At 41.0% G+C, this 13,626-nt stretch overlaps 1 protein-coding gene across 2 annotated transcripts in view; it reads right to left on the minus strand.

Annotated features, from left to right (window-relative positions):
- The window catches only part of RASA2 (RAS p21 protein activator 2), a 516,748-nt gene that overhangs the window by 198,466 nt on the left and 304,656 nt on the right, over positions 1 to 13,626 (minus strand). For both annotated transcript variants that reach the window (XM_085633666.1, XM_085633665.1), the window contains exons 11-12: positions 3,761 to 3,909; positions 2,423 to 2,537 (exon numbers count right to left, since the gene is read on the minus strand). In XM_085633666.1, coding sequence (XP_085489792.1) covers positions 2,423 to 2,537; positions 3,761 to 3,909 — 264 coding nt within the window. The remainder of the gene's footprint in view (positions 1 to 2,422; positions 2,538 to 3,760; positions 3,910 to 13,626) is intronic.

The raw sequence follows: 13,626 nt of genomic DNA on the forward strand, positions 1-13,626 counted from the left end.
GAGCACACTGCCGCCTCTCCACAGGGTGATCAGAACAGCCCTTGGGCATATCTATGAATGATGAGTTCAGTGAGTCCAAAAAGTCCTCCAGTTTGTCAGGTTCATAGTACTCACTGGTCTTTCCATCAAGAGTCACATTCATTACAGTGGGTTCCAACAGTCCACATTTGATACAAAACTTTCCCATGCAGGGTTTCAGCGCCAAGAACTGCTTCCTTCAGAATAGGACAACAACATGAACACAATGGCCATCCACATGACGATTGGGTGAGATTTGTTTAAACCATTGGGATTTAGAGGTTTAATTTGGATAGTTTTTGGCACTTTGCTTGGCCTCGCAATCTTTTTCTTAAAACACACATGATTTTTTCTAAAACAAAAATCTTTTTTCTATTCTTTACAGAATCCCTTTGGGATTGGTATGAAACTTGGGACTCATCGCAGGCTTCATTTTTAAATAAGGAATATTGGCAGCTGCATCTCATGGTGAGCAGCGTTTCCTTGTGTATGATTTCTATACACCTTCTGGACTAGGGAATGTATGCATTTTATTTTATTTAATCACTGTACAAGGAATCCCTTACGGGACTGCCTTTTTGGAACTTTGAACTCTGGACAAACTGCTTACTTCTATTTCCCTATGACTTAGATTCAAGCAGTCCCAGATAGGTAAGGGTGCTTTCCTTTCTAGTGATTAAGTTGTATTTGTCTCACACTTAATCATTTCCTATGCAGGTCTGGGAATACTACTGACCCATTTATAGGACTCCAATCAGTCTTGGAGGGGCTTATTTACAAAAGACCATTAATAGGCCGTTCTCCATCCAGATGAGCCTCAGCTTTGCTCTCCTGTGATATTCACTCATAGTAAACACCACACACAGTCTGACTCAGACTTTTTCTTAATTACAGAGGCTGTTCACACACTTAATAGTCCTGAGGAAGACCCGCTGTGATGATTTTACAGTAATGCATACTTAGAGTTGAAACGTCGACGGTATTCAAATTAAGGAATGTACCCACGGCCAACAAGCCTGAAGAACATGCTATTATTGCAACAGGCTTTATTGTGTTGAGCTAACTGGATTGTAAAAACAGACAATCTTCCAGAACACTATTGCTTTGCACTATGTCTACAACTTTTGGTGATTTTGGTTGTTAGATTTATTTATATATGTACATTGTGTCACCTTGTCACAAAATCACCTGCGTATTAATTCATTTCTGTATAACAGTCATATATGAAACTACAATTCTCAATCTTGTGTATAACTTGGATATATGACTAAGAATAGACTAAGTAATCGAAGACTTGTGTGTTGTGTTCAATGATTAATAGATCTCTTTTATTGTCACTTATATGTTGTATTGACCCTTTGTTGGCCTATATATAGGTGTAAGACATGAGTACTATAATAAATGTCCTGGGTACAATGTCATTACCAGCAGAGTTGGGGAGGAGGGGTGTGCCTCAGCAACAAGGCAATACACAAGAGGGGTTGGTAAACTAGACCCCATCGCTGCATACGGTATATATTACCATGGATGGTTTAACACACAGTAGAACTTGGCCTTCAGAGGCGCTAGACAGAAAAGTAAAATAAGAGGGAGACCAAGATAGGAGTTGCCAGGTTTCACTTCCTCTGATTCTTCCTTTACAGAAGGCACAGACATTGCTTTTTTGCTGATTTTTGATTAATCAATTGTCATTTGGGTGCCACCTGGAGCATGGTCAGGCTCACAGATGAGGAATTCATCTGCTCCCTTAGAGGACACAGTTCATACTGGAAGAACAAAAAGTCAGGCTGCAGGGCTTTCTGTGGTTCCATTTACCCCATTTATACAAACACTCATCTCCCCATTCCTCTAACCAACTGAGGAGCTTAGCTAAGCTGAACCTGTTTTGTTTCTGTGTAAGTCTACGTGTTTTAATGTTCTTGACAGAAACCCAAAAAGGTAACAATGGGAAAGAAAAAAGGGTGTAACTGTAAAGATTTCTATAAAGAATATAACCACTGAAAAAACAAAAGAACAGACAGAAGAGCACACAGTTCAACTGTAGCCTCGAAGATAATTTGCTGGACTACTGAACATTGACTTACTGAACACTGTGGATGTCTGGCCAGATGGCTACATTTGGGAGGAAGTAGCATGAGAGGATGGAAAGGCTTAAAGGTTAGGGTCGTTCAATGAAGGGTTAGGGTCATACAATGCTGAGGGTAAGGTGCATGCCATGTAAGCCTGAATTTGAAGTACTATATTAGACCACCTGAGGTGTGATATTTGAAAATTCGAGGACCTACACAAGCCAGCAAAATGTACCATAATGGGACACTGCATTTTCATTCTTCGAACCGAGACAGAGTGATAGTTCTGTAAAATATTTATACTCACTGAGGCAATACGTGAAAATGTAGCTTACCTCATCAATAACATTCTTTAAAGTTATTTTCAGATAGTGCTTTCCAGCAATTTTCATTGTTTCATCTAGGCATCGCGTAGCCAAAGAATTTCCTCTAAATATGGTGTTTGCTTCCCTAAAACGAAAAGAAACACAGTGGTACTAACCTCATTTACATTACGTTGTTTAGATCACAGTACTATTTTTTATCTTCAGTGCTACCAAGTTCCAGTTGTTTTAATACCACAGAGTCTTATAAATAATCTGACCAGGTACTTGTTTAAATAGCATTGCACTTAACTTGGCAAGATAGGTATGTATAAGCAAAAGCAGACACATATGACCATATTCACTAAATGTTGCACTAAAAGATACCCAAGTATGTGAACAACTGCTATGATGCTCTAGTTTTCTGTATTGAGATCAGTCACCTTTTGGCGGTCACATCTCTGGGAGGTTTATATTCCCTAGAAAGTGGACAATGCAGAGCATGATGATGAAACCTGTGATGTCTGACGTGAATATTGATGATGCCAGGAGATCTTTATACCATGTGAAAAATAACTGCGAGCCATGAAGAGTGTAAGGCAGGAAAGAGAATCAAGATTGATTTCAGGAGCAGGCATGATCATGAGGGCTTCTGGATGTTGGTAAAGCCTTCTCTGGACTTACAAACTTTGTCTATATGTTGGTTGTTAAATCCAGAGAAGCAGAATGTTGAGGATTTGAAAGTGCCCTAAGATCCTTTAATGAAGAGTTCTACAAGATTGTGAGTGTTGACAGTACTTGCAACTTCCTCAGCATGCCATATTCCTGAGAGTTGAAGACCAACAGTTTTTTTTTTCTCAAAACAACTTTTTGGAGGCACCATTACACACATTAGCATTACGGTTCTTCATATGTCCCTTTCATTTCTTTTTTCTCAACTGGTTTCTTTTTACTATTGTATGCCTATGCACAGGTGATTTACAAATGTGTGATAAACCCATTGTCTTGACAAAGCACTGTGAAACAGGTCAGTTCCTTTCGCAAATAAATCAAACATTGTGGACCCGATTGCAAAGATCCTGCCGTGACTTACTCTTATACTACCCTTGACTTACTCATGCACTGCTGCAGTAAGTATTACTCCCGCTCTACTCCTAAAATTCTGGGGGAAGTCAAAAGCACTAAAAGAGCGTGTCACGCCTATTCACAGCAAGATCTTTGTGTACTGTGTAATTATTATTATTTTTAATATAACCCATTTGCCACGTGTTTCCAAGTAATTTGCGCTCCTAGACATGCACAAACCTTAAGTTCTTTGTGCATAATATTACGTCCAGCCCCACTCACCCTGTTGTTTGATTAGACACTTACTGGGTATCCTTCAGGTCTAGCTCTGCAATCGCAGTCACAAAAGGAAGAAGTTTTTGATAATGTAGCAGCAGTCGTACCAATGGCAAAACCGCATCATACTTATCGCGACAGACTTCCCCTAATATGAAGGCAGCAGAGGCAGAAATGGGCTGGAAGAAAAAAGAAAAATGTAATGTGCATTTAGACAGCAGAAAACATTTTTAAAATGACATTGATTTGGATAATGGACACATAGGAAACAAATCTATAACGGTTTAGTTCAGATCTATAAATGACATTAATTTTGCATTAGGACATGTGTGCATTTCGAAAGATGCTATAAAATATGGAAAAAATAGTGAAAAAGACTGACTTCTGTGCTTAGAGTGTTTCATTGACTTTATCGGCTTTAGCAGATAATATGTAGTAAGACGGTCATTGTTTAAGGAGCCTCTAAAACATTCAAAATGAAAACTTGCATTATCGTTTTATCTGACCACGTCTTAATTAAATTTGTTCAAAAGAAAAAAAAACATTAACTTGCTGTCCTGCCCCAGGTCTCAGTCGGTACGGTAACTTCTCTTAATGAAATAAACAAACAAGCATTGAAAAAGCCAACAGGTCTTGCATCTATGCGAGCTACTGGCTTTGTCAATGTATTCTAGTCATGTTGGACTGCAGCTCAGCTGCTGATCAAATGGCTAAAAATAGCAAAATAGGCGAAATTACATTATCAGCGAAGGCCAAGTCATAACACTTTTCTCCTGGTTCAAGCAACAACTACAAGAGTGATCTCTAGACAAGTACACACTGGAAAAAACGTCCTGTCACAATTTTAGTCCAACACTTCACCCACTAAACCACAGTTGAGCTGCACATCCTTTGCATACACTTTGCACATCTCTCACATGTTGCAAGCTCACAATACAAGTCTGCATACCTTGACTTACAATCAGCCATGATATACAATGCTCATGCGCACTCTACACATCTTCACTCAGGCTCAAAACACCATCAGCGAGACTCCAAATCCCCTTCATCAACTTTGTACCCCTTCGTCCCACTGTGCCTCCATTAGCAGCCACACGTCCGGTCCCAAATGGCCACTGGTACATGCTCCCAATCACACTACACAACCTTGGAAATTCTAGGCTCACCCTTTACCACGCACTGCACCTCAGCTATGCTCCCCAAATCCCGCTGCATTCTGCACTCCTGAGCTATGCTTCCCAAATCCCGCTGCTTTCTGCACACCCTCTGCCAGATTCTGCAAACCCTATGTCAAGCTTCAAACTGCACGGATCCTGCTCTGCAAATCATCAACCCCATTGTAATCTCACGTAAAGGCACTCAGGAACCACAACGAGGTGCTGCATACACTTAGCCAAAATCTGCATAGCCTTCTTTGTTCTTACAATCGGCTGTGTGGGGCACAGTACCAGGCACACACTCCGCAGTCTGACATGCCCCAGGAAAAGGCAGAAACAGATAACACACTCCCAACACTCAACCTGCAAAGGGGCTGCATTTCTAAATGCCTTACAGCCTAATTCACTTAAGGTTTTGCGTGTCCAAGGTGCACACAATGGGGATAGAACGTCATAAAGCCAATCCTGATTCATTTAATGAAGATGTCAAGTTCACAAACAAAAACCTAATTCAATCAATCTTTCAATCAATATTAGTTATTTTTGGTTTAAAACGACCATAAAATACTTAAAATACACATTCCAATAAAATTACATTAACATTTTAAAAAGCAAATGTTAACTGTAAATATCAGCTGACATTTTCATCTCAACTACTACTGAACAGTCACTCTTGACTTAACGGATGCAAAAATCTACTAACTGATACAAAAATCTACTAATCAAAGCAGAAGCCATCACCACCATCACCCTCGTTTATCTGGCAGCTCACCAACAATGGGGGTTCTCGGCACAGATGCAGCTAGAACACCATCAGACTGCAGACTAAGAATTGCAAAAAATAACTTGAGCAGGCCTTTTCCTTTTACGTGGCCAGGATCTGGACCAACATCTCTTATCTATCAAAACTGACCCAAAGCTGCTCCAATTTAAGAAAAAACATTGGCATAGCCAATAGGTCTCGCCTTTGGGATCTTATAAGTGTTTAGCCAGTGCTATTGCTTTGCCAATGTCTTTAAGTATGTTATGGAGCACTGTGGCGGCTATAATAAAAAAGTGTTACAAGCATTTTTGTTACTTTATATATAGCCAAGAAGACATTATGTACTTGCATTTGCTTGAGTTAGAGGTATTGGCGTTGTAAATGACAACGTGTTTTACTCGTGTGTTATGAAGTGCATGTATGTGGTGTGTAGTTAAATTGTGTGTGTTGGATTTAGATTGTTAGCTGTGGAATTCTGTGGTGTGGAATTCTGTGGTATGGCGTGGATTTGTGTAGTTGAATTGTGACATGTGTGCAGTGGAATTATGTAGATAGTCATTATGTGGTTTTGAGTGCACTGGAATTATGTGGAGTGGGATTGTGAGTTTTATGGAATGGAATTATGTGGAATGGTATTTTGTGTTGTGGAGTGGTACCTAGTGGAGTTTAATTGTGTGGTGTGCTGTCAAATTTTGTGGCATGGTGTGTAATTTTGTGGTGTGGATTAGAGATATGTGGTGTCTTGTGTAGTTCTGTTGAGTTGAATTATTTGGTTTAGTGTTGCATTTTGTGGTGTGGATAGGAAATGTATAGAGTTGAATTGTGTGGCGTGGAACTGTGCGGATAATCAACACTAACTTGTTAAAAGCAGGATACCATAGAAACAACCACGTTCAACAATCATGCAAGATGATCTAAGCCACACAGCAAGTAGAAGAGCATGCGCACATGAAAGCATACATACAACGCTGCAGCTGAAATTAAGCAGGAGGGGGAAGGGGTTTCATGGGCAGGGCTTGAGTGGGCGGTAGGAAAAGCAGATGGTAGTGCAGCATGGTAAAAAAAAATGGAATGTGTTTCCCCAAGCGGTCATGCTAGAAAATCTAATAAGGAGGCAAAACTTTAGGCTACAACATGGCAGATGGGGAAAAAGACCCCTTACCCTGAACTGACACCATTAGATTTAAGCTATATGCTCTATACGCTCAAAAAAGAACATAACTAAAATGAGTTAGAAGAGGTCTCTGTTGCCAGTGCCGCACCCTCAACAAAATACTGCACGGCTGATACTTTTGATAAAGGGCCGGAGTTTTTGGTGTCCCGTTAAGAAAGGCTATGTGCGTGCACGTTTTAACTTTGTGGGCAAAAAGCAGTTATTTGAACATTTTATCAAGAAAATAAAGTAAAAGAAATGAATGTGCAAGTGAGATTGGGGATCAACACTGTACCGTTATGAGAGCCTAAGGTATATAATCTGCATGTTCTTTCTAAAATGCCACAAAGCAAAAACTGTAATATCTGAACTTTAAAAAACTGACTAGTTGATGCCCCATCACAAAAACCTAAAGGGGACCAATTTGAGCTTCTTGTTACCATCCACAAACTGGACTGGCCTTTATGGATGGTCCACCAAAAGCAATGGCAAACCATAAAAACACTTGGTAACCGATGGCTGAAAGAGGGCTAGTCCACAGCCTCTCTCTACTGCTCATCCTTGTATGTTTTGTTAGAGTCGTTCAAATTCGTTTTTGAAAGATTTAAAGCGGTCTGTAGCCAGAAGTAATGACATAAAAACTAAATTTAAAGGAAACCGTTGTAAGGATTGCGAACATGCTTAGCGTCCACGAACCCACCTGCACCCAGGCCTGAGCCCAGCCACCTTACATTGCCACACAGGCCCTGGCCCGAGCAAAGTTTGTTACACTCCCTGGCTTCTTGGGAGAGACACGTCTGAAATCACAGGACCTAACACCACGCTGATGTTCACAACTGTAAACCAAATGTGTTTAAAATGTAACAGCGACAGAATTGAAATGTTTTCCAGTAAGCGTCCCAACGTGGGTATAAACTGTAGATATTCGCAATTACAACGCAATACATCTCAACTAAGTAAACCGCATTCATAAGGTGAGACACACAGCTCTGACCACAATCTAGGGTGCTGGAAGGACGGGGGAGGGGTGGTATAGAAGACATGAATTGGAATCGACTGCTCTCAGGGCAGCCGGGGGTGCCCCCCCCCGAGTAGCGGTGAGAAGGGGAACAAGAATGAGGAAACGGCGAACGAGGGAAGTCATTTATAGAACTCTACAGTAGCTGTGGAGTTGGTATTACATCTCAGTGCAGTACACTGCCACCCATTGAGGAGGCATGTCAAGGACTTACCAGTGATTGAGAATGCTTTATTTCATAAGTAACAGTTTTCAAATCACTGTGTGAGTTCGCCCCTGTTGCTTGCTTCAGTGTGAGCTTGTGTGTGCCTCGTCACTATGTCTGCTCCCAAGTCAGATACCACCCCGTGGCTAAGGCAATTTATTCCCGTTGCGCAGACCTGCCTTTTAGCTCCAAGCTTCAAATATCGATGCTAATCCAGTCAGCCAGAAGATACGTTCTGCCAGCAAAATGTCAGTTTGTTTATTGTTAATGTTTCACGTCGTCTAACAATGTGAAACAATGGCAATGAATGTGTACAGGATCGCAAACTGGGTGGGAGCATTTAAAAGAAAGAAATAAGTGACACGGGTTACGCCTCCTATGCCTACTGCATGCTGCCCAGGCAGCCAAAACCGTATGAAATAAAATGTGTTGAAAAATATAGCGCAGCAGTGTTAAAGGTGTGTTCACGGCACAGGGCCACTTCACTGAAAAAAAAGTGAGTCAACAAACGATAAATAGGTAAAATTGTAATGCGACATGTAAGCGGGGCAGTCGCCACAAGGTGAAAAAACACACCCAAAGGCGGGACAAAGACCAACATTCTACCAATAAAAATAAAGAACTACAGAAAAGCACACAGAGGAACAAATAGAAAGTGGGGGCATGGTCTAAACAACCCTAGTAGATACAGCATGCCTCGCAGCGCATGCGCGCTGCGCTCGACCGAAATAATTGAAAAAGCACCTCTTTAAAAAACACTACATCACAATGCATTAATAGTTCTCAAACTAGGTACCTCTCCTATCACACATTGATTTTATGCTGCTCTTCGACCCTGTACAGCGCTCCGCTGCCTTTTGGCTAGGCTTGCGCTACAGAAATAGAACATCCATACACCAACTTGTGTTCTGCATGAGTAACTATGCATTTGGGGAGGTAAAGGATAAGAGGTGTGTCACAGAGGTGGCATTAAAAGAAACACTTATGCACAATACGAGGGTGGAACTTTGTTGGTATTCACAAACGTTTTGAGTCCTGTGTCCCTCTCCTACAATTATATGGAAAATGACACCTGCAGAAGGTAGAAGTAAGGCTGCCACCAAGCGGGAAATGATAGGAACAACCCAGTATTTACTGTGGCTGTAAGGGAAGCGATTCCTGTGGAAAAATGTACATATTAATACTTATGATGTACCTACTAGGTCCTGATTAAATTTATATTACGTTGGTATAATTCAAGTAATGTAGGAATTTCGCTTTACGCTCGTTACGTGAAATTCAAGAAATTATGCCACTAAGCCAAGTTGCGTAATTAAGCTGCAGTTCGCAAAAAAAAACTATAGCACAGAACAACGCAGACAACCACATCGAGAGTGGCAGTTGTTCGTGGCTATTGAGTTGTTTGCACTATTGATGCCAAGACGAATTTGGCTCTAATGTATATTGCTAAATGACGGATTTGCATTTCACCTAATTCAAGATAATTACGAAAAATCCAAATATATCTCACACCCCTAATAACTACCAATGCTAGTTGTGCGACAAGTGGAATAAGCTCATAAATAAGTTTTCGCAAGCAGGAATACTACTAGAAACGTAAAACTACTGTACATGTCCAGTACAAAAAAATTCTGACATCTACTCCAAACGTAGGAAGAAATAAACGAGGAACAGACATAAATGTTTGTGAACTCTTTAATAGCTTCTACTCCTGAAGATGTGAATAAGCCACGACAGCGAAATAAAATTAACATTCACATAACATTGCCTCAATTAAAGTCACTGTCAGTACATCCTATATATTGGATAAGGACGTAACATATTTACAGGTGACCAGGTGGAAATCGTCTAGAGTTTACTATTAGTCATTTCTTCTTAAGGCAATAGAGCACTGTACAACAGTAGCATTAGATGTACTGCACGATTGCTCAGTAAAAGAACCAAATACATTCCTAAATAGAAAGTCGAGTGAGATGATTATATACAATTAAGCCATAAAGCAGTTTTCAGATTTTATCTCAAGAAAATAAAACAACAAAAATAAAGTTTTACATTTTGGCACGACACTAAAGTTTCTAGTTTACTTTCTTAACCAAAAACATTGCAGTCACAGATCATCTCTATTTTGGGTAGCTCTCGTGAGCACAGAAAGCCCAAATTTCTCTTCTAATTAAACCTTTTGCTTTCATGAAAGTGCCTCAGATACTAAGTAGGCTCTTAGTGTCCGGTGCATCTGCACACAATATGCAGTGCTCTCAGATGCATTCTCTCACCAAGGCGTGACCAGTAACTGATTACTTTACAGCCTTGAGACAAAATCTCCGAGCTGGCAGTCCTGGGGTACCAAATGCGTTGGCACACACTTGTGGTTGGTCGGCAGAAACCAGCTATCTTTCCTGCCTTGGGGGAGTCCTCTACTTCTATGCCTTGTTCTGAATTTTTAAAAAAAAGTTTTTATTTTACTCTGCCACTAGAGTATATTCATGACAAGCACCCACTCCCTTCACTCTGAGACGACATAACACATCCTTATTCTACAGCAACACTTATCATCAACTAGAAGAGTCACATTTCCTCTTAAATCACAATAGGCCAAGCCAGAGTAGAAGGTTTTTAAACAGCAGCCATGCTGGTTCCTTGAGTATTTAGTCTACAGACAACTTTCTCAGTCAGTATTCCTTAAATCATTATTACGGGTCCACAAGTGCCTCAACCATTTAGTTGCCTGGGAAAAACCAATACCCGCTTTGCCTGAGCTGGTTGAGAAATTATCTACACACTTGGGATCAAAAGGGATCTGTGAAAGCCGGGAACTACTGATACCTAAAGGATAATATCAATCACACAGAAAAACAACCGGCTACGTCAAAAAGGAGGCATAATAAGAGAGAGGGTGTCCTATGGAGACGTAAAAGGGGGGAGAGATTCCCTCAGGACAAGAACCCGGACTCTCCGATAGGTGACATGCTTCATCATTTGGGTTCCCTCCTCACACTGAAGTGTGGGTTACTACTCCCCTGGGGGAGGAGTTGAGGTGTTTTACCTCCGAAGATGAGTGTACAGACGTTGTGAATGAAGGGCAGAGTGCAAAAGGGTGTGATCTAAAAATGTCTGTCTGGGTCCACTGAAACTTTATTTGGTGGTCACAGCGACATAATTAAAACGAGAGACAGATGGGGATTCGTCAGGACCTAAATAGCCAGTCACTCTGCTAAAAGATGATAAAGGGAAAAAATACAATAAAAATGGGTATAACAAGCCACCACTGGAACTGTGTGGCTCGAAGTTCAGCATCCCTCTTCTATTGTGCATACAAGTCACGTGCCATCTCTGTGGGACGACCACGGCATTTACAGCTGGGCACCACGAGATGGTCCAAGAGCATGGTGAGTGTACGTAACTTGTATGCACAACAGAAGAGGGACGCTGAACTTCGAGCCACACAGTTACAGTGGTGGCTTGTATATCCCTTTCTATTGTATTTTTGAGTGCGAAATGAATAATATAAACGACAGCCAACACGTGTTTCGCCCCATCGAGTGGCAATCCGGCCTCGGGGCTTCTTCAGGGTTGTACATAAGTGTGCAACGATTGAAAAAAAGATGCAATATCACATAATATAAACGTGCTGTAGTATGGGTTAACCACTCCCTATGTATAACGCTAAGTTAGCATAACCTCGTCGGCTGTTAGAAAGCCAGCTTGCCGCTTCTGCTGCTTTTGCACGCGACACTGTTGTTACATGTTATTCATTCGAGAACTGCTGACTCTACTTTGCTTCACATGAGAACCGTCTGTTGTTTAACATCCTTAACAGTGAGCAGTGACCTTGGTCTGTACACCGTGTAAAGAACGAGTCTGGGTCACTAGACGGTGCAGGTTGTTGTGTTCAGGTTGATCGTACCACTTCTTAGCCATAACATACATACAGCTGCCAATACCTGAAAGACGAGTCCTTTAATATTGCAGAGTAGCATGTTTTCTGACACATTCGAAACGAAGAGCTGTTGCAGGAGAGAGCCTAGCTGATCCTGTGATGTGATTCCACTAAGCTGATCTATAAGGTATGGGGTCCCCCATGCAAGCCTAAGAGACCTTCTATTAGTCTAATAATACCTTATTAGTTACTAGAGAAAGGAGGGTGGTTGCTTTCCACTGTCATTATTATTATGATTGCTCCTTTCATTTTCTATGGTATTGTAACAATGCTGATGGTGCTGATGCTAACCATTTGTCTGCTTGTGTTAGCCAAAGTACTGCATCTTAGGACGCGAGGTTTATAAAATAAACTCTTTAAACTTTACCGTGTCTTTGTTATTCTGTTGTGGACTGATATATAGCTACCAACGGGTATTTCAGATTCCCACCACTCCTGAGTGTATCTAAGTCGCTTTTTCTGGGTTGTCTATACATTGGGACCGCCAAGCTAAATCTCGGATAACGAATGGGACACTAAGCTAGTCGGATAGGGGTTCTTGGTTCTGAGGGCAGTTTCTGGTACACCACAATTCTCTGAGGTCCTGGTTTCCTGCGCCTAGTTCTGTGCATAAGCAGAATCCCTGCAACAGTGCAGCAAGAAGGAGGCGAGTACAAAGGTTGAATAAAGGAGAAAAACATCAAAGGGATCAGTGCAAATATAGATATGAGAAGTGATTATTAACAATAATAACCAAAAGTGGTGAAAAAGGAGAATAATCCGTCATAGGTCCATTGGATACAAGGACATTTGGGATATTTCGGGTCCACAAAAATCCACATAAAGCAAATACAGTGTCAAGTCAATCAAAGTGTAATCCAGAAGGAGTACATCAAAAGCCAGAAGCATAGGGATATATCGGGTACACAGATATGAAAGAGGAACCAATGCATAATGTAAAGACGTACCCGATTATTCTCCTTTTTCACCACTTTTGGTTAATATTGTTAATAATCACTTCTCATATCTATATTTGCACTGATCCCTTTGATGTCTTTCTCCTTTATTCAACCTTTGTACTTGCCTCCTTCTTGCTGCATGTTTATACTATTTGATATTGCATCTTTTTGTCAATCGTTGCACACTTCTGTACAGCCCTGAAGAAGCCCCGAGGCTGGATGGCCACTCGATGGGGCGAAACACGTGTTGGCTGTCGTTTATATTATTCTTTTCGCACATTCAATCAGATGTTCGCCTATGAGTGAAAAGAACGATATATAAACTTCTAACACAAAGAATCTGGTGTATTGAAAATTCTTTCTGGAATATTATTATTTTCTGGACTTGCCCCAACACCTACCTTGGAACTTGCTCATTTTTAGGGGGTTTAGGGTATCCCCCTGTCAGGGGTAACCGGCACACCTAATGTGCTCTAATTTTCAACGGCTAGTAAGGGATCAGGACCTATCACCCCTTCAGTAACGGAACCATTTGGCTCCTCAGCCTGCAAAGGCCCAGTACCATGCATGCATGCATGCATGTACAACCTTTCGGGTGAAAGGACCAGAATACTTAAAGATTTAGGCACCTTTGTCCACTCATTGGTACAAACTTAGATTTACCTCAATGAGACCAATTACACAAACTAAGTTGAGCAGTACAATTCATTAGGCATATTCATTAA

The sequence above is a fragment of the Triturus cristatus genome, chromosome 11, assembly GCF_964204655.1.
Source record: "Triturus cristatus chromosome 11, aTriCri1.1, whole genome shotgun sequence".
NCBI lineage: Eukaryota > Metazoa > Chordata > Amphibia > Caudata > Salamandridae > Triturus > Triturus cristatus.